The 22,507-nt window shown below is 36.7% G+C and overlaps 1 protein-coding gene and 1 non-coding gene across 2 annotated transcripts; both read left to right on the plus strand.

Moving 5' to 3' along the window:
- The first annotated feature begins 628 nt into the window (after positions 1 to 628).
- Positions 629 to 732, plus strand: LOC128040810 (small nucleolar RNA R71). The gene has a single exon (XR_008195616.1). It is a non-coding gene; the product is annotated as a small nucleolar RNA R71 (small nucleolar RNA).
- Positions 733 to 5,643: 4,911 nt separating this feature from the next.
- Positions 5,644 to 21,553, plus strand: LOC105797579 (uncharacterized). Its single transcript, XM_052629217.1, is given in 13 exon segments — positions 5,644 to 7,101; positions 7,486 to 7,732; positions 8,179 to 8,812; positions 8,945 to 9,712; positions 9,866 to 9,996; positions 10,054 to 10,193; positions 12,378 to 12,456; positions 12,583 to 12,700; positions 18,956 to 19,195; positions 19,252 to 19,391; positions 19,559 to 19,786; positions 19,828 to 20,156; positions 20,393 to 21,553. Coding segments are annotated over 13 exon segments (5,673 nt in total).
- Positions 21,554 to 22,507: the final 954 nt, after the last annotated feature.

Consider the following 22,507-nt stretch of genomic DNA (forward strand, 5'->3'; position numbering starts at 1 on the left):
GATAACTACGTACCACTTCTGAGTGTAATGGCTTGCCACTGTTCCTTTCTTTGAGATAGTGCTCCTTGTGATCTTGACCTTAATTCTTTGGCATTTTTCCCCACTTGATTCTCTAAAGCTTTTAAAAGATGTAGCTTGACTTTGAATGATAGCATCATTCTTGGCCATGTATTCCTTCAATAGATCTTCCATTGATAAAGAACTCGAAGCTAAATTTTTTGAACATTTTGTCTTGGCATGAGTTAATTGTATGCAGTGGTGCACCCGTAACATTCTATCAAATAGAATTGTTGGAATTTCCCACCCTTGGATTACTCCAACTAAAGTTGGGATGTTACTTCCACCTCGGATTAAATGTGCTAGAATACAGGTTGTTATTGTTGCGATTAAAAATTCCTATATAATGAACTGAGGCTGGATTCGATGGGCATTCATCAAAAACTGATATTCTCTGCAATAAACACATGCTAACTCACTTGCTTTTATTTCCTACACTACAGCTGGTCTTTTTAGTGTTTTAATAATATTCGTTAAAGATGATACCCATTGGCAGATGCATCAACCACTGTCCTTGTATGCACATTTAATCCATTGTAAAACATTTCCATTTGCGTTCAATGTTGAAAACCAGACATCATGCATTTTCTAATTAACTCCTTGAATCCCTCCCATGCTTCATATAATGTTTCATTCCCCGACTATTGAAAGGACATAATATCATTCCTTGATTTGGCATTCATGTTTGGAGGATTATATCTCAGTAAAAACCTCTGACAAAGTTCATTCCAAGATGCCACCGTACCTAACGGCAATGCATTTAACCATGCTCTGGCATGATCTCACAATGAATAAGGGAATAACTACAATTTTAGGGCATCTTCACGAACACTCTGCTACCTGAATGAATCGCAGACTTCCAAAAAGAGTCGTGTAACTGTGGATCCTCAGTAGGCAATCCACTAAACTTCCCTATAGTTTGTAACATTTGAAACATCACCGGCTTTAACTCGAAATGTTGAGCCTGAATATGTGGCCTAACAATTCCTAGATTCAGATCATCTAAGATCGGCACTACATGTTCTTTGATGGGTCTGTCTCTGTTATATATTGTAATAGCCCGTTTTTAGTGAAATTGGAATAGTGGTTTTGGGATCACAAATCTGACATGAAAATATTTATTTTATTATTATTTTAAGGTCTATGGTATGTTAGTAGTGTCGTATAAAAATTTTGTTAAGAAATTTTTCCGTTTGCATGCTTTATTTCATGAAAAGGACTAAAACGTAAAAGGTGCAAAAGTGTAGTTCTAGTAGCTAAAGGTGTTAAATGGCTATAGAAATTTAATGTAAGAGGACTTATATGGTAATTAGATCATTTATGTGGTAATGGAAATTTGTGGATTTGGATTTATTGAAATTAAGGATATTTTTAAAGGATAAAATAGTAAAAGAATTAATAAGGTTAAATTAATTAAAACCAAATTTCATTCATCTTCTCCAAATTAGCTACCACCAAGAATTGAAGAAATAATTTGCCAAAAATAGGGTTCTTCATTCGGCCATATTGATTTACTTGCATGTAAGTGATTTTGATCCCATTCTTAATGATTTCTATGTTTTTGAAGTCGTTGTAGCTTAATCTAACTAGCCCAGGGACTAATTTGCAAAAATGTTACAGGATTAGGGTTTCTTCATGAACATGTTTGTATGATTTATAAAGTTTGATGAAATATTATGAGTCCTTATTGATAAATAAACAAGTTTTGTAAAGTGATTTTTGATGAAAATGTCAATTAGGGACTTATTTGTAAAAGTAGAAAAAGTACATGGTTAAATTGTGAAATGATGATTTGTATGAATTTATATGTGTTCATAATAAATTCGGCTAGCATGGGTTAAGTATGAAATTGCGTAAATTTCCATTTATGAGCTTAAGGACTAAATTGTAAAGAAGTTAAAATATTATGGGCAAAAATGTAAATTTGTAAAAGGATGAATTTTGGATTAAATTAAATATTATGTGTATTAAATAGATTGAATTTACCTATTTAGATTAAGATAGGCCTTGTAAGGATTTAGATCGGGGTAAAGCTAAAGCTTCGAATTAGTTGACTCCGTTTCTACGCCTTAATCGTCGAGGTAAGTTCGTATGATTAAATATCGCTTTAATGCTATTATAAATGATATGTTAATATGTTAAATTTTATGTCAATTGAATGATAAAAATCCAACAATGCCATGCTATGTCAATTGAATGTCCTACCAATGGCTGAGGTCTTGCATTTGTTGTGGATACTCCACAGCTTGTGTGATTAGCATCGTGTAGCTTACATTGAAACCCACAGCTTATTTGAACAAGCCCATTTCATAGCTTGTGTGAGCAATGATGTAAAGGAAAGGTTACCGTTATATGTTTAGCACACTTCGTGTGAGCTATCTCGAGTATCCGATGATATTCTAAACAGTTCAACGAGCATGAAAAGGAAAGGAAATGGTAAGTGTTCAATATGAAACATGATATGTATTTATGAAAAGAATTGAAATGGTGAGTTGTATTGAAAGTATGTTATGTTAAAGAAGATGATGAATTCAAATGAATTATGTTCATGTGTAATGGCTTATCTATGTTAAACTCATGTAGATTATGTTTGAGTATGCTAACATGTGTTGTTGTTGGTGCTTAGGCTTGTGCCAAGCTTACGGTTGGATTGTATTATGTATAAATTTAAGGTTATGTAATGAAATGATAAGTTATGTTTTATGTTTTATGAACTTACTAAGCATTACATGCTTACGTAGTTTTCTTTCTTATGTTTTATAGATAATCAGAAGCTCGTACGGTTGGGAACCTTGTTGGAGACCTTTCACACTATCTAGAGATTATATCGGTAGATTTTGAAGTTTTGGTCAAGATTATAATGACATGTGTAGGTTGACTTAAGTTTAATGTTTAGTTGATGTTTATGGCATAGAAGCTTCGAATTTGTGGTACTTATGGTATTTTGATGCCTTGATGGTTGATGTTAATATAGTTAGGTTAATGCATGTTTTTGAATGACCATATTAGTATGTGTTGGTGTAGTTTCAATGTGGTCAGTTGTGGTAAGTTTGGTATTGAAATAGGTTAGATGTGAATGGTTGATGAATGACTGAATATACACATGTTTAGGTATGTTTGATTGTTGTGATTGAGGTGCCTTATTGACATATGGGTTGTTTGGGTAATTGGTGTAATGAATTGGTCATTTTTATGCATGTTTTGGATTGGTTATGATGTCTTGGTCATATGAGAAATAGTGTTTAGGTTCATGCTTTGAATGGGTGAAAGAAATGGTGATACGGCCACGCCTCAAGTCCAATCTAGCTCGAGCAAGGGGCCTTTGGAGCTGCCTCAAGGTCCCATCACCCGATCACGAGCCAAACAATTCAAGGAGGTCATTTGACTTTAGTTAACAAAGTTTGGGGCGAGACTTTGGTTGGGCACATCGAAGAAGCTTGGACCAACTCGAAGAACACTCCATGCATTTTACTACGAAATGAATTAACTTCCAATTTAGCTCAATGAGCTCAAATCACTCAATTTAGCTCAAAACTTGCAAATTCAAACTCAAATAATTTTTGCTATTTACTTTGTCTCAAATCTGTCGATTTAATTATGCATGATTAATTGTGTTTTTCCTACATGTTATTAAGTCAAATTAATTTCCTCTGACTTATATATAAGTCTTAATACATGTTTTTAATGTGTCTTGTCCAAACCGAATTAATTAGACTTAGTTTAATTAATTGAGTTTTGTTTTAATTATTTGGATTAATGTTGTCTAAATTTCGTTTTTAATATGATTCAATTGAATAATGATCAACTAAATTCATTTGTTCATGTTGTGTAGGTTGGTAGAATGTGGATGGAAGCATTTAAGCTAGGTGCATGCATCATAGGTTCAATGAATGTGGCGTTACATGCATGAGGAATGTTCAATGATTTTAAATGATTCAAGAACCAGATATTGCCGTTCACACATGAAGTTCACACTCTTGTCTTTTAGGTTTGGAATGTTCACACACAAGGACTCTTTGAAACCGAGTGTTCACACATCATTTGGCCATTCAAATCCCTCTTAATGGCTGGTCACTTTTCAGCAAAAGATACAACTTAAATAAGCTCATTTATGTGCATTGGCCGAATCTAACTCCTTCATGCACCATTCAAAGTGACCAAGGTTCAATGGGAGTTCTAGAAGCTTGTCAAGTTCAAATAGAATCTAGCTAGCACATTCAAGTGGTTCATTTGCTTACTCCTTAAGGATTGAAAGAGACCATTCGGCTAGCTTAGGAGATTATTATAAATAGCTGAATTTTTACTTTGTAAAGGACTTTTGACATTTTAAGTAATGAATTGCTGCCAAATTTGTGAGGCATTTTCTCTCAAATTTCGTTCGAGACCCGTAAGACTTATCTAGCTTCTAGTGGCGTCTTTTTGAGTCTTTCTTTCGAACTTATCACTCCCTAAACCCGAGTGTGGCGTTCACCTTTGATACCTTTGGTTCATACTTTACTAAGTATTGGGTCAAGGTCCTTATCCACCATTTCCAACTCAATTTGGTCCTATAAGTTTCGGGTCGACACTCTTTTTAGTGTTGGTTCTTTCTTGACCTTTTTGAACCATTACCATTTCGTACCAAATCCCATACCATTTCGTACCATTTTCCGAATACCAAATCGCACCAAAACTAAAGACCATTCTTGAATTATTCCTAAACCAAATTCCACAACCTACTTTGAACGAACCTACCTTACCTCTTTGAACTTAATTACATTTTCTCTTCTTCTTTTCTAATACACTTCTACGTTTACGATCGGGAATAAACGACTCGGGTTCAACTACTAAACCGAGATCGTATCATTTGGTATCAGAGCTGGTTAAAACGAGAAGTACGAGCACTCGAAGACATTTTGAAATAGGTACGTAAAAAAAAGTTCGAAAAAAAATTTTGAAAAAAAATTCAAAAGAAAAAAAAATTAAAAGAAAAAAATTGTATACGGTTTAGGTGCGGATGAAAAGAACGTGAAAGATCCGTAAAAAAAAAAGTCTGGAGACACTTCAATAGAAATTTTTCCAAAATCACATTCTACACTCTTTTATATCCCTCTTAGTGAAATTTCGCGCTATTGAAAAAAAAATTCGATATATAAAAAAAAAGTGTTTCGAGTTTGTAAGTTTGGCATTCTCTTGTATTCATCTTCTAAGCCACACTTAGCCTAAAGCCTTTCTTATTTCTTTTAGCCTACCCGTAACCTAACATCAAACCCTTGTAAAGCCATTTGAAGCCGACCCATTGAACTACGATAAGGTCACGACGAGTCGCTTACGAAATCACGAGAGGAAATTGAGTGGAAAAAGGCGTGAGAGTTACATCAAAAGAAAAAGCCAAAAAATTGAGTGAAACACGAGTGGAGTGTTATTCTTTCTTTTTGAGAGATTCGTGAGGTTTTGTTGTGAGGTTTTTTTTTTATTTTCATGTCTCAAAGTCCTGAACGAAATATGGCGGAAGGAGGTGGAAGGCAACCAATTCGAAACATTGCGCCTGGAGGAGGTGGAGTGCCGGATTTGGCTCAACAAGCCTTGTTACGAGAAATCTAACGTATGATCCGAGGTGAGTTAGAATCTGTTAACGAACGATTGGATCGAGTTGAATTGGGGTATCAACGAGAGCATACACCCCAAGCGCTGCAAAGAAGGCGAGACCAATTGGAAATCAATCAAGACGACCTATATGATCCGAATGAAGCCGAAAGTGATCAAGGATCAAACATAAGTGAAGGACGAAGAGGTCAAAGGAACCGAGGTAATCGGAATCAAAGACGCATGGATGACGACTTAAGAAACATTAAACTATCCATTCCATCCTTTCAAGGAAAATCTGATCCGGAAGCCTACTTGGAATGGGAGAAGAAGATCGAATTGGTTTTTGATTGTCATAATTATTCCGAGATCAAAAAGGTGAAGTTGGCGGCCATAGAATTCTCCGATTACGCTATGATATGGTGGGATCAACTCACTACGAGCCGAAGAAGGAATGGGGAACGGCCAATATCCACTTGGGTCGAGATGAAGGCCGTGATGCGACGTCGTTTCATTCCCTCCTACTACCATCGGGAACTCTATCAAAAGCTTCAAAATCTCACTCAAGGTTCAAGGAGTGTCGAGGATTATTTCAAAGAGATGGAGATCGCGATGATCCGAGCCGATGTCCAAGAAGATCGTGAAGCAACAATGGCACGATTCCTTGCTGGTCTCAACTGAGATATTGCTAACATTGTGGAACTCCAACATTATGTTGAGATAGTGGACATGGTACACATGGCCATTAAGGTGGAGAAGCAACTCAAGCGAAAGAGTACCACTCGAAGTTTTCCTACCCCAAGCACAACTAGATGGGGGCAAAGTTCGAGTAAAACTAATCCACCAAGCCGTGCCAAAGAGCCAATGGTGCCTACCAAAGCAAACAAACCTATGGGAGATACGAGCAAAGGTAAGGCAACCGATTCATTTACTAATCGTTCACGGGATATTAAGTGTTTTAAGTGCCTTGGAAGGGGCCACATTGCGAGTCAATGTCCCAACCGCAACGTCATGGTGGTTCGAGCAAATGGAGAAATAGAATCGGAGGAAGAAGAGCTTGAAGATGAGCCTGAAACCGTCTCTGACAATGAAGAAGAAGTGGAGCACGCTCTTGATGGAGAACTCCTAGTAGTCAAAAGGAGCCTAAGTATCCAAAGCATCGACGATGAGCAACAACGAGAAAACATCTTCCATACTCGTTGTCAAGTACAAGGAAAGCTATGTAGCGTCATCATCGATGGAGGAAGTTGTACGAACGTGGCGAGCACTCTCATGGTGGAAAAATTAAATCTACCGACCACCAAGCATCCAACTCCGTACAAACTTCAATGGCTCAACGATGGAGGAGAGTTAAAAGTGACAAAGCAAGTTCTAGTCTCCTTTTCCATTGGGAAATATTCCGATGAAGTGCTATGCGATGTTGTTCCAATGCACGCGGGTCACTTGTTATTGGGCCGTCCATGGCAATTCGATCATCGAGTCATGCACGATGGTTACTCAAATCGATATTCTTTCAAACATATGGGAAGAAATGTAACCTTAGCCCCATTGACGCCAAAGCAAGTTTATGAGGATCAACTTAAGCTGAAAATTTCCGTAGATCAAATGAGAGAAAAAGAAAAGAGCGAAAATACAAAAGAAAAGAAAAATGAAAAAAAGAAAGAAAATTCAAAAAAAGAAAATGAAAAGAAAGCGAGAAAAGAAAAAGTGAGTGAAAAATTGAATGTCTTTGCAAAAGCAAGTGAAGTTCAAAAAGCGTTTTTGGCAAGACAACCGATCCTTGTACTTATGTATAAGGAAAATTTGTTTAATACTAACGACTTATCCGGAGATCCCCCTTCTTCTGTTTTGTCTCTCTTGCAGGATTTCAAAGACGTTTTTCCGGATGAAGTGCCAAGTGGCTTGCCACCACTTCGTGGGATCGAGCACCAAATTGATTTTGTGCCTGGAGCCGTTATTCCAAACCGACCAGCATACCGAACCAATCCTGAAGAGACCAAAGAGCTTCAACGTCAAGTTAACAAACTCATGGAAAAGGGCTACATTCAAGAAAGTCTTAGTCCATGTGCCGTACCGGTTTTGTTGGTGCCTAAGAAGGACGGAACGTGGCGCATGTGTGTCGATTGTCGCGCCGTAAATAAAATAACTATTAAGTATAGGCATCCCATACCGCGCTTGGATGACATGCTCGATGAGTTAAGTGGTGCAAAGTTGTTCTCGAAAATTGATCTCAAAAGCGGATACCACCGTTAAGTATGCGAGAAGGTGACGAGTGGAAAACCGCTTTTAAAACGAAACATGGTTTGTATGAATGGTTGGTAATGCCATTCGGCTTAACCAACGCCCCTAGTACTTTTATGAGACTTATGAACTATGTTTTACGAAATTTCATTGGTAAGTTTTGCGTTGTGTATTTCGATGATATCTTTATATATAGTAAATCGTTAGATGAGCATGTAATTCATTTGCGAACTGTTTTAGAAGTACTTAGAAAAGAGACTTTGTATGCTAATCTTAAAAAGTGTACATTTTGTTCTGACAAAGTTATCTTTTTAGGTTTCGTGGTTAGCTCAGAGGGCCTCGAAGTAGATAGCGAAAAGATTAAGGCGATTCAAGAATGGCCGAGACCGACGAGCATAAGCCAAGTGCGAAGCTTCCATGGCCTAGCAAGTTTCTATAGGCGATTTGTACCTAACTTTAGCACGTTGGCCGCACCGTTGACAAGCACTATCAAGAAGAATTCGACTTTTCATTGGGGCGAAGAGAAAGAAAATTCTTTTAATATTATTAAAGATTGTCTTACTAAAGCTCCTTTGTTAGCATTGCCTGATTTTTCTAAGATATTTGAAATTGAGTGTGACGCCTCAGGTATAGGAATAGGTGCCGTGCTAACTCAAGATGGAAGACCGATCGCTTACTTTAGTGAGAAGTTGAATGGAGCCGTGTTGAACTACCCCGTTTATGACAAGGAGATGTATGCACTTATTCGCGCTCTCGAGACTTGGCAACACTATTTGTGGCCGAAGGAGTTTGTGATCCATTCGGATCATGAAGCGTTAAAGCACATTAAAGGACAACACAAATTAAACAAATGCCATGCTAAGTGGGTAGAGTATTTGGAGTCATTTCCCTATGTCATTAAATATAAAAAGGGTAAGGAAAATATCGTAGCTGACGCTCTTTCAAGAAGGTATACCCTTTTGTCGCATTTAGATTCCAAATTACTTGGTTTTGTGTTTCTGAAAGATTTATATGCTACTGATAATGATTTAGGTGAAATTTATACTGCTTGTGAGACTATGGCCGTTGACAAGTTTTATAGGTGCGATGGCTTTCTTTTTAAAGAAGGAAAATTATGTGTGCCGCAAGGTTCGATACGGGAGTTGTTAGTAAATGAGGCGCATAGCGGAGGTCTTATGGGCCATTTTGGCATTGGAAAAACCTTAGCAACCCTCCAAGAGCATTTTTATTGGCCGAAAATGAAAAGGGACGTTGAACGAGTGTGTGCACGATGTGTGACGTGCAAGAAGGCCAAATCCAAGATTAAGCCGCACGGGTTGTATACGCCGCTCCCTATACCCGACGCACCTTGGGAGGACATTTCCATGGATTTTTTCCTTGGATTACCTAGGACTAAAACGGGGAAGGACTCTATTTTTGTTGTTGTTGATCATTTTTCCAAAATGTCTCATTTTATTTCTTGTTCAAAAACTGATGATGCCGTTCACATTGCTAATCTTTTCTTTAAGGAAATTATACGTTTGCATGGCATTCCGAGAACGATTGTTTCAGATCGAGACGCGAAGTTTTTGAGCCACTTTTGGAGGTCATTGTGGGGAAAGCTCAGGACTAAACTGCTGTTTTCAACCACTTGCCACCCCCAAACGGATGGCCAAACGGAAGTGGTCAACCGAGTGCTATCAACTTTGTTAAGAGCCATCATACGGAAAAATCTCAAGTCATGGGAGGAGTGTTTACCGCATATAGAATTTGCGTACAATCGATCCGTTCATTCGGCAACCAAACACTCTCCTTTTGAAATCGTTTATGGATTCAACCCGTTAACTCCTTTAGATTTAGCGTCTTTACCTAACGATCAACTTATTCATGCAGATGCTAAAAAGAAGGCCGAGTATATAAAGGAGTTACATCGAAAAGTTCGAGCCAACATTGAAGCAAGAACCGAGAGTTATGCTAGGAAAGCGAATAAGGGTCGTAAAAGAATTATCTTTGAACCTGGTGATTGGGTCTGGGTTCACATGAGAAAGGAACGCTTTCCCGCCCAACATAGATCAAAGCTATTACCGCGTGGTGACGGACTTTTCCAAGTTTTGGAACGAATTAACAAAAATTCTTATCGACTTGATCTACCAGGTGAGTATAACATAAGTGCAAGTTTTAATGTCTCTGACTTATCCCCTTTTGATGCAGATTTCAATTTGAGGGCAAATCGCTTTGAAGAGGGGGAGGATGATACGGCCACACCTCAAGTCCAATCTAGCTCGAGCAAGGGGCCTTTGGAGCTGCCTCAAGGTCCCATCACCCGATCACGAGCCAAACAATTCAAGGAGGTCATTTTGCTTTAGTTAACAAAGTTTGGGGCGAGACTTTGGTTGGGCACATCGAAGAAGCTTGGACCAACTCGAAGACACTCCATGCATTTTACTACGAGCTGAATTAACTTCCAATTTAGCTCAATGAGCTCAAATCAGCTCAATTTAGCTCAAAACTTGCAAATTCAGCTCAAATAATTTTTGCTATTTACTTTGTCTCAAATCTGTCGATTTAATTATGCATGATTAATTGTGTTTTCCTACATGTTATTAAGTCAAATTAATTTCCTCTGACTTATATATAAGTCTTAATACATGTTTTTAATGTGTCTTGTCCAAACCGAATTAATTAGACTTAGTTTAATTAATTGAGTTTTGTTTTAATTATTTGGATTAATGTTGTCTAAATTTCGTTTTAATATGATTCAATTGAATAATGATCAACTAAATTCATTTGTTCATGTTGTGTAGGTTGGTAGAATGTGGATGGAAGCATTTAAGCTAGGTGCATGCATCATAGGTTCAATGAATGTGGCGTTACATGCATGAGGAATGTTCATTGATTTTAAATGATTCAAGAACCAGATATTGCCGTTCACACATGAAGTTCACACTCTTGGCTTTTCGGTTTGGAATGTTCACACACAAGGACTCTTTGAAACCGAGTGTTCACACTTCATTTGGCCATTCAAATCCTCTTAATGGCTGGTCACTTTTCAAAAAAAGATACAACTTAAATAAGCTCATTTATGTACATTGGCGAAGCTAACTCCTTCATGCACCATTCAAAGTGACCAAGGTTCAATGGGAGTTCTAGAAGCTTGTCAAGTTCAAATTAATCTAGCTAGCACATTCAAGTGGTTCATTTGCTTACTCCTTAAGGATTGAAAGAGACCATTCGGCTAGCTTAGGAGATTATTATAAATAGCTGAATTTTTACTTTGTAAAGGACTTTTGACATTTTAAGTAACAATTGCGCCAAATTTGTGAGGCATTTTCTCTCAAATTTCGTTCGAGACCCGTAAGACTTATCTAGCTTCTAGTGGCGTCTTTCTGAGTCTTTCTTTCGAACTTATCACTCCCTAAACCCGAGTGTGGCGTTCACCTTTGATACCTTTGGTTCATACTTTACTAAGTATTGGGTCAAGGTCTTTATCCACCATTTCCAACTCAATTTGGTCCTATAAGTTTCGGGTCGACACTCTTTTTAGTGTTGGTTCTTTCTTGACCTTTTTTGAACCATTACCATTTCGTACCAAATCCCATACCATTTCGTACCATTTTCCGAATACCAAATTGCACCAAAACTAAAGACCATTCTTGAATTATTCCTAAACTAAATTCCACAACCTACTTTGAACGAACCTACCTTACCTCTTTGAACTTAATTACATTTTCTCTTCTTCTTTTCTAATACACTTCTACGTTTACGATCGGGAACTAAACGACTCGGGTTCAACTACTAAACCGAGATCGTATCAAATGGCTTGATTTTGTTGAATTTCTTGTCCACGAGGCCAAAGACACGTGCATGTGTCTCAGCCGTGTGTGACACACAGTCATGCATCATGGCCATGTTTCCCCTGTAGGTTTTAAAGGTTGGAAGTCAGGCAGTTACATGGCTTGGCACACAGGCATGTGAGGCCATTTCGAAAGTTACACGGCCTGGCACACGGGCATGTGGCTTGGCCGAGTGACCCAAGTCAGAGTGTTACATGGGCACGGACACGGCTTGGGACACGATCGTGTGTCCCTACTTCAATTGTTACACGGGCATGAGTCTCAGCCATGTGAGTCACACGGCCTGGCCATATAGCCGTGTGACCCTTGCAGTATGAATTTTTCTAACTTTTTCCTTAATGTTTTAAATGTTTTTTATTTAATCCCAAATCATTTCTAAAGTGTTTTTAAGGCCCCGATGGCTCGAATAAGGGGCAATATGCATGTGTATGAATGGATTATGCTATGATTATGGTAATGTTTAGAAATGAATATTTTACGTTATTTTTTTACAGTAATGTTTCGTAACCCTATTTCAGCGACGAATACGGGTTAAGGGTGTTAAATTTAGTGGTATCAAAGCTACGATTTAGTCGATTCTCGACCTGAGCATAGCATGTACGAGTCTAAAAATACATGTCATTATATAACCTGTGATAATGTAATAACTCCTGACCCGTTTTGAACTATGCTTTCATATAGATAATGTCATCCAATCGAGCCGATTCCGATGAGGTTGAAAGTAACATGCAAGCCTCCGTTCACGGAGCAGCGTTGAGTGGTAGTAGGCCCGTATCTGAGGGCTAGAAAGGAAAGGCTGAAGAAGCCTCCTTCTAGATGATGAACGAGTGATTTACCAAGTTCGTACGACCTCTACCCCTACCTGTTCCCCAACTGGTCCCCGTAGTTCCTAAGGGTTTGGAACCAACACAAGTGAGTAAGCCTTCAGTTGATAAAATCCATAAGTGCCGGGTGGAAGAGTTCAGAAGTACCGCTGAAGATGATCCAGAGAAAGCCAAGTTCTGGTTAGAAAACACGATCAGAGTAGTTGATGAATTGTCATGTACACTGACGGAATGCTTGAAATGCGCTATTTCTTTATTGAAAGATTCAGCCTATCAGTGGTGGAACACTTTAGTTTCGGTTGTGCTGAGAGATTAGATTGATTGGGAGTTTTTCTAGGCAGAATTTCGAAAGAAATACATGAGTCAGAGGTTTCTTGATAAGAAACATAAAGAATTTCTTGAGATGAAACAAGGTCGGATGTCTATATCTATGTATGAGAGGAAATTTGTACAACTTAGCAAATATGCCTGAGAATGTGAACAAAAGTCGTAATGTGTACTCGATTTGAAGACGAGCTAAATGAAGATATAAAGCTGCTTGTCGGGATTCTTGAGCTAAAAGAATTCGTGATTCTTCATATGTGATTACGACGATCTCTTTTGGGTATTCTATATGTTCTTTTATCTTCAGAAATATATGCAATTGTTCATCTTCAAATGTGATTCTTATCATATGAGAATGCTAGCTAACCATAATGTTAGACGAAAGTATTGTTAGTCTGGTTGATTTATGATCGGCATTGCTCTATCTTTCTTTGGCATTATATTCTATTATGGTTGGTAGAAGATTCAATGATAAGACTCATACGATGTTATTTTACTTCTTCTACTAGTTGATACTTTGAATTATATATATACAATTTATGTTGTCTTTGTCATAATTGATTCCAGTGCATATGAGCGATATTCTTCTTCTGGATTGTCTCCGAGGTATCATCGATCTCTTTATCTTTTAATATGGCTTGTGTTCTCAGAAATTCGGTAGATCTTTATACCTTGGATTTTATTATCTCGGTTTTCTTCTCATTCTTATTGTTTAATCTATTAATCATGTTTATTTTAAGGGAAATTCATTGGTCGGAGGTAATTACATTTATTACAGTTATAATTCCTGGTTCTATCATAGGAGCACGGTGATATAGATCTCAGATTATAGGGGTTGTTTTACTATACTGGTTGTTATTGGGACCATATTCAGTTTTTCCCTTTTGTCTCGGATTGCACTATTAAATTTGAGGTATTGTTCTATTTATACGGTTGAAATGTCAGTCTTATTATAGCACTATGGTTTTAATTCATCTGATGGTTATGGCTCTGGTATGATTCAAAGCTTTGATGTTAATAATTGAAATAACTTCATTATATATCTCATTTCTAGCTTTCATGAAAGGGATAGGCAATGGAAAAAGTGTAGACGGTGAAAGATCGAGCTTAAACTTGTATATCGATTCTCATTCCTCAGGTAATCTCAATTTATGTCAATGAGTTAAAACGGGATGTTATGTTCCATTTGAATTAATGCAGTTTGTAGAGATCTTTGATTGGTATTCTGAGGGAATTATGGTAGATTATAAGTCTATGTTGTCTTGAAAACAAGAAGAAGGGATTATTCTGAAATGTTATTATCCGATAGATAAAATCAACTCAGTTGTTTTAATCAGAACAGGTTATTCATTGAAAAGTTATATATGCATTTGAGTTTATCTTCAGGTCTGGGAATAAAGTTTACGGATTCATGGGTAAATAGACAGATAGTCTGAATGAAGAATTCATATTCTAAAAGATATGATACAGAAATATATCTATCAGATCAGTTATAATAGGGAAATGTCATTATGGGTTAAAGTCGTCTCAATAGTTGAAGTCGTCGCGCTTGTGTTAAACGATATTGCTTGACGCTTTCCATGTAAAGGGAACAAATATCAGTTGAAAGTTACAGATGCAATCATGTCAACAACATCAGTTAGACTTTGATAATTCGAGTTTCAACAGACGATCACTACAGAATTTCTTGGTAGTTATACTTTTAATGATAAAGTTATGACAAGAGAACCTCATAGCTGTTCAGTTAAGTTTAGACATAATATCAAGTTCTGATGTGACTTATGATATGAGTTCTGAGTTGAAATGAGTTATGATTGACTTATCTATGAACTACCATTAAGAAGATGATAGAAAGACTCGACTTGATGGCTTGTATCAGGTCAGAAATTTCGAGGATGAAATTTTAGTAAGGGGGAGAGTTGTAGCAGCCCGTTTTTCAGCAGTGTCAGAAATAGTAGTTTTGGGGCCACCAAATCTGACGAGGAAGTTAGTAAATATTATTATTTAATATTTACGAGTCAAATATGGTTTTAAAAAGGTTTTTGATTTGATAAATTATGTTATATAAGCGATTTATTAAGTTCAAGTGGTAAGAAGGTCAAGTGGTTCTAGAAAATGAGGTATCGAGACCTTGTTTCTATAAAATTAGCCTTAAATATTTTTATAAACATTTATGGAGTGTCATTAAGGTGGTATTAAAGTTTAGTTGAAAAATTTTAACGTTTCGATAGTTAATTAATTAAAAGGACTAGATTGTAAAAGATGTAAAATTAGATCGCTATTTGATTTGAGTGATTAAATGACTTAATGAATGAAAGTATATGGAATAATATGGTAAATATACCATATTATATATGAGTGGGGCAGTTGGATGCTTAATTTCTTTTAATTATAATGTTTTATATGTTATTTATTTAATACAATAAAATAAAAGGTTAATAAAATAAAGAAAACAAAATGTTTTCTTCCCCATTTGTTTTTCACCATCGAAGGTTGCCATGGAAAAAGAATGAGAGAAAATTCAAGCTTCAGCTTTCATTTCAAAGATGCATGTAAGTCTGTTTTAGCCCCATTTCTAATAATTTTTATATTTTTGAGATCGTTACAACTAGATCCAGTTAGCCCGTACCTTCGATTTTGAAACTGTTAAAGATTTTGAATGTTGCCATTGATCAACCTTGTGATTTTAGATGTTAACTGATGAATTTGAAATATTAGTTGTTATTTAAAAGTAATTTATTAAGTGATTTTTTGATGAATTTATCGATTAGGGACTATATTGTTAAAATAATAAAAGTACAAGGATTTGCTGTGAAATTATTACAAATATGGGCTGATATGGGTTCCACGAATATTTGACTATTATAATTTGGCGTTAAAAATGGTTAATTTGCATGTTTTGGGTTGAGGGACTAAATTGAATAAAAGTAAAGCTTTAGGGGTAATTTTGTAAAAATGTCAAAAATGAATAAATTGCATAAAATACATTATTTTACTGTCTAAATTAATAGATTAAATGATATTATTAATTTAGATCAAGATCGGGTGGAAAATCGAAGAGAATCAAAAATTACCAAAATTCCCCTGTACTTTGACATTTTTGCAATTTAGCCAAGTAAGTTGGTATGAACTGTATTTTATATAATTTTGATTAAATTGAATGTTAATATGTGATTATATTGTGAGTAAATCAATATATATTGTTAGTATGCAATTTATCTTGTAATGAAATGATGGAAAGCCAATGATGTTTCGACAACTACCAAGCCATGTTTGAACCTTAGGAATTCGTAGGATACAAATGACATGTCATTAGGGTTTACATGATATGGGTGCTAGTCTTGAATGTCCTACCGGTGGTTGAGTCCTGGCATGTGTTGTGGATACTCCACAGCTCGTGTGAGTAGCATCGTGTAGCTATGTTCCGACCCACAGCTCGTGTGAGCATATATGTACAGAAATTGATAGATTACAATTATATGAGTTAGCACACTTCATGTGAGCTATCTCGGGTATCCAACGGAATTCTAAATGGTTCAACGGGCATGAATTTGAAAGGAAATGATAAACGTTCAATACGAACAAATACATGTACATATGAAATACATTGAAATGATGAGATATATGGTAAGCATGTTATGTTATGAAGGATGTTATATCCAATTTAATCATATGCAAGTATAATGGTTATCATTATTGAATTTATATGAAATATGTTGAAGTATGCTAACATGTGTTGCTGTTTGATGCTTAGGCATGCGCCAAGCTATTAGTTGAATTGTACTATGTTTACTTATAAAGTTATGCATTGAAATGGTAAGTTCCCAAATGAAAATATGCTTATATTCATGAAAGAGTGGTAAGGTTTAAATTATGTAATTTCTTATGAAATGGTTTATCATGTGGTTAATTCCAAAAGAGCTATGTTTAAATGCACTAGCTTATGGCTATGGTTGATGATATGCTTATGTCTTGTGTGTTACGCATATGAAACTAGTGTGGAAAGTTAATGAAATAGTACGCATATGAAACTGGTGTGGAAAGTTAATGAAATAGTAAGTTCATACTTAAAATGTAAAATGATGAAAAAGGGAATGATGAGTTAAATTAATATTGTTATTTAAGCTAAAGAAAGTAAATGCAATGGAAAGTAATGAAATGCAAATGAAAGTAAGAAAATTTGGAAAAGGTTTAATTTTTATAAAATCCTATGATGCTAGGGACAATATATATATCGTGATGTTGTGAATTTATTCACTTTGTAAGTTGTTGAATATGGTTTCATGAATCTTGCGGTATTAGTATAAGATTATTCTTAATATGTATAAATTTCAAATTTGAAATAGATTGATATGTGTTAAGTTCAATTTCGAGCTTAACTTGTTCACTTAAATTATTTAATTTATTGATTAATTTGTGGTTAATTAAGTTATAATTCAGCTTGAATTGATTAGAGACACTCTATGCCGTAATAATTTAATTGCACTCCAATTCAACAATTTAATTTTATTTTTATTTCATGTGCGAGTTGATGCCGTACAAGCTCAAATTGGGAGGATAATTACATAAATAAGGCTCTTTGGAAGAGGGTGGTCGATGTTGATTTAAAGAAATTGAATTGACAATAAAACAAAGAAGGAAATTCGGTCCAAAGTGGATGTACAATGAGTCGAATGAATTAAACAAATAAAGGAGGAGCAATCGGTCCAATTGGAAGCCAAACATGCGACAAACTTAAAAAGGAATTATTATTTCCTTCTTACCAAGCGGTGGTCGATTTTAGTTCAATCAATTGGAAGCCAAATCACTTTGAAGAGTTAAATTAAAACTCTTCTAAGTGAAGCTATTTTCATGACGGTGAGGCTAAGAAAAAGGGATAAGATCGAATTAATTTTGAATTGTGGGAGGTTATTATCCCATAAATAGAGATGACAAGACTAAAAAGCGAGAGGAGAAACAGAGGAAAATATTCAAACATAGGAAAGGCGTGGTTCAAGTGAGCGAATTTCCTAAAATTGGCCCAACAAATCCGACCAAGGAGCTAGAGTAGCGACTAGTAAATTGACTAGTTGGGAGAAGGAAATCGGACGACTCGAAGAACTTTGCCTTCCAAGAATCAACTTGTAATTCATGTTCTTTTCAATAGATTCATGTTCTACTTTGCTAGCTATGAGAGGCTAGTTTAGTTAAGCTTAGTTCGACACTTCGAAACCGAGCACAAGTACTTTGAAAATTTTATTTTGTTATCAAATCAAATTCGGCACTCTTGAGTTGTTTGATTTTATTTTCAAAGGAATTTTTCTAACTCAATTGGAGTGATCACCTAATTAATTTGGGAATTTTTCCTATAATCATTTAAGTGTAAGTTAAGAAATCGAATTTCTCAATTGAACTTAGAATCAGTGATAAATAATTGGCCGCAGCTAATTAGGACAACTTCGGATTTAATCTTAGAAGCCGCTGGTGGATTTTCTTTGGTTAAGGCAAGGCGAAGTCTCTAAATCTCTTAAATTCCTTCAACAAAGTCGACACAAAGGTAATTAAAGGAGGGTTTCAATCATGAACGTTCTCTAATTGAATGATTTACTAGGGATAAAAAATGCTTAAAGGCGATTTTTTCACCTTCTTTGCTAATTTGATTTCTTAGCTTAATTTCAGGTTGCAAAGGACTTGTGCTTGGTGGATGAAGACGTCGCCAACTAAGCATTTTTTTTTCCTTTTGAAATTTCCTCTTCAGACGTTTTAATTCGAGCCAAAGTTTATTTATTACTTGAGACTATTTTTTTTAGCAATCATAAAACATAAACCCCCCATTTTTTTTCCCTTTGTTTTCTTTTCTTTCGCATGCCTTTTATATTACTTTAATTTTAAATCACTTCAAATAGATTTGTTGCAAGCTTCCTCGTGGGACGATTCCCTATTTACCCTATGTTACTAGTGAATGTTGGTTGAGTAAGTGAATTTAATTTGGCAGACGTAAACAATGACTACCAAATTTTGGCGCCGTTCTTTGAGGGCGCGTAGTCAAATCTATTTGATTTTCAGAACTTACTTTATTTTCTCGTTTTTGTTTATGCAGGTAGACTAGTTCTTCTGGTATATGTTATTAAGGAGTGGACGACGAACATCAGAGTTTCCTGCTAACATCACCAGCCAGCAAGCCGAACATTTCAATCCTCACGTTGAGCCTAACGTTGCAGAGGAATCCAACATGGCTAACCAGACCTTGAAGCAATTGGCCGCTCCTAACCTGGCTGCGCAACCACCATCTATCACGTATCCTGCCCTTGATAGGCCATTAAAGCTTAATTCGGATTCACAGAATCATTCTTTGAAATTCAATGGACTACGGTGAGGACCCTTACCGTCATATTAATGAATTTCTAATTACTTGTTCAACTATGCAGCCAGATGGCATTGAAGAGGAACAAATCAAGCTCTGAGCCTTTCCTTTCTCGTTACAAGGATTGGCGAAGGACTGGTTATATTACATGTCGCCAGGATCATTCACAACTTGGACAGGGTTACATAAGGCTTTCCTTGAGAAGTATTTTCCGGCATCAAGAATAGGGTCAATCAGGAAGGAAATTTGTAGAATTAAGCAGTTGGTGGGTGAGTCATTATATGAGTACTGGGAAAGGTTTAAACGACTATGTGCGAGTTGTCCACAACATCAGATTAGTGAGTAGCTCTTAGTGCAATATTTTTATGAAGGGTTGACACCACAAGATCGAGGAATGATTGATGCAGCGAGTGGAGGTGCATTGGTTGATAAAACTCCGGAGCAAGCTCGAAATTTGATTGCTAATATGGCGCAGAATACACAGCAATTCAGTCTCAGGAGGTCCGATTTGGGTAAACGAATGGATGAGGGCCAGTCAAGTATGATGGAGGCTCAGTTAGCTAACTTAACGGCTATGGTAGGTAAATTGATGACCGGAGGTATCTGAAAGCTTCACTATGTGGCATTTGTTGTTTGGAAGGACATACCACAGATATGTGTCCGACATTACAGAAAGGGGAAGCTAATGCCGTCTTTCCAAATCAGAGGAGGTATGATCCATATTCAGCTACCTATAATGAGGGATGGAGAGACCACCCCAATCTCAGATTCCAAAACCGAGCCGCACCTCCGGGATTTGAGCAGCAAAATTCCCGACCATATAATTTGTCACAGCAACAATCCAACCATCAAAACCTTAGTGCTGAAACTAAGACTCATACCATGCTTGAACAAATGATGAAGATGATGGTTGACCGAAAAAGGAAACCGATGGAAGATTCCGTCTTTGGAATCAGCAGTGAAGCGATTGCAAACGAGCCTCGTCGACCGACGTTAATCTAGGAACTTGCAAGCACGTGTAAATAATCGGTTACCATCACAACTGTTGCAAATCCAAGGGATAATGTCGATGCTATAACTGCGAAGTGGGAAGGAGTTGAGATCGTCACTAAAGAAGGCCCAAAACAAGGATGAGGTAGACGAAACGAGGCAGCTCAAAGGAAGCGAAATCACGTTCTAACAGTCCACTACTTTGCGCGATACAGACAAATTTTGAGCAAGAAACAAGTGTTCCCGAACCTCGAGCTCAAGCAAGTCAAGATGCTAATAACCAGTCTCAGTCTTCTGTGCCAAAGGCGTCGTTTCCACAACGTTTGAGGAAGGAAAAGTCAGACGACGTCAATGCTGAAATTTTAGAGACTTTCCGTAAGGTACAAGTTAATATCCCATTGATTGATGCAATTAAACAAGTACCTAGATATGCTAAGTTTTTAAAAGAATTGTGCACATCTAAAAGGAAATTAGTTGGAAATGAGAAGATTAGCTTAGGCGAAAATGTCTCTGCGGTATTTCAAAAGAAGCTTCCTATTAAATGTAAAGACCCTGGCATGTTTTCGATACCTTGTAAGATAGGAGACCTTAAACTAGATAGAGCTATGCTTGACTTGGGTGCTTCTATAAATGTCATGCCTAGGAGTATCTACGATAGAGTTCAATTAGGTGCATTAAAAGACACAGGACTGATAATTCAACTTGCAGATAGAAGTAATGCCTACCCTGATGGCGTTTTAGAAGATGTTCTAGTGCAAGTAAATGAGTTAGTTTTTCCAGCTGATTTTTATGTTTTAGACATGGGAGCTAGTGATAACTCCGTTGATGTACCCTTACTCTTAGGTAGACCCTTCTTTAAGACAGCTAGAATGAAAATTGATGTGCATAAAGGGAATTTAACAATGGAATTTGATGGTGAGATAATTAAATTTAATATATTTGATGCTATGAGGTATCCCACTGATATTAATTCTGTATTTACTCTTGATGTAATTGACAATTTTGTTCAAGATGTCTATGAATTAGGAGAAGAAGACGAGTTGAAAAGCGTTCTCGCTAATAGTATTTTTGATATCGACAAGCAGGAATTTATCGTTTCTGATTTTTTAATTGACTCAGATTGTGCTTTAGACTCGCCCAAATTGACACGATTCAAGCCGATTCTCCCTAATCTTATGGTGACTGGTAAGCAAGTTCCTTCATTGATTTCGCCACCTAAATTAAAGTTAAAAGAGCTGCCCGAAAATTTGAAGTACATTTATTTGGGGGAAAATCAAACTCTACCATTGATAGGGTCGAATGCTTTAACTGAGATGCAAGAATCTAAGCTGCTTAGGGTTCTTAGGGAGCATAAAGAAGCCTTGGTTGGACACTAGCCGATATTCGGGGCTTAAACGACTTTATGTACTCACAAGATAGCCTTGGAACGATTCGAGTTCCCAAAAGAGACCCTCAACGACGATTGAACCCACCAATGATGGAGGTAGTCAAGACTGAAATTTTAAAGTGGTTGGAAGCCGATGTCATTTATCCTATGGCCGATTCAAAGTGGGTAAGTCCAATTAATGTTGTACCTAAGAAGGGAGGAACTACAATAGTTACCAACGAGGAAGGGTTAGAGATTCCTACAAGGGTGCAGAATGGTTGGCGGGTTTGTATAGACTATCGAATCCTGAACGAGCCACTAAAAAGACCACTACCCCTTCCATTCATGGATCAAATGTTAGAAAGGTTAGCTGGTCGCTCACATTTTTGTTTTTTAGATGGCTATTCAGGTTATTTGCAGGTACCTATTGCACCTGAGGATCAAGAGAAGACCACCTTCACTTGCCCATTTGGAACTTACGCCTTCAAGAGAATGCCTTTCGGATTATGCAACGCACCAACTACTTTTCAAAGAGGTATAACGAGCATATTTTCAGATTTTATCTCACATTTAATGGAGGTGTTCATGGATGATTTTACTATTTATGGTGATTCATTTGATCAATGTTTGCATCATCTTGTGTTAGTTCTTAGGCGTTGTATTGAGACTAACCTGATATTGAATTTTGAGAAATGTCATCTCATGGTTGAAAAGGGCGTAGTATTGGGGAATGTCGTCTCAGCTAAAGGCTTAGAAGTCGACCAAGCCAAAGTTGAGGTAATTAAAAATCTACCTTATCCAGGTATTGTGAAGGAAATTCGATCCTTCTTGGGTCATGTAGGTTTTTACCGTCGATTCATCAAGAATTTTTCACAGATATCGTCACCGTTATGTGCACTGCTTGGTAAGGATGTCGCATTTGAATTTAGTGAGAATTACAGGAAATCTTTTGATGAATTGAGAT

This window comes from Gossypium raimondii, chromosome 4 (assembly GCF_025698545.1).
Source record: "Gossypium raimondii isolate GPD5lz chromosome 4, ASM2569854v1, whole genome shotgun sequence".
NCBI classification, from domain to species: Eukaryota; Viridiplantae; Streptophyta; class Magnoliopsida; order Malvales; family Malvaceae; genus Gossypium; species Gossypium raimondii.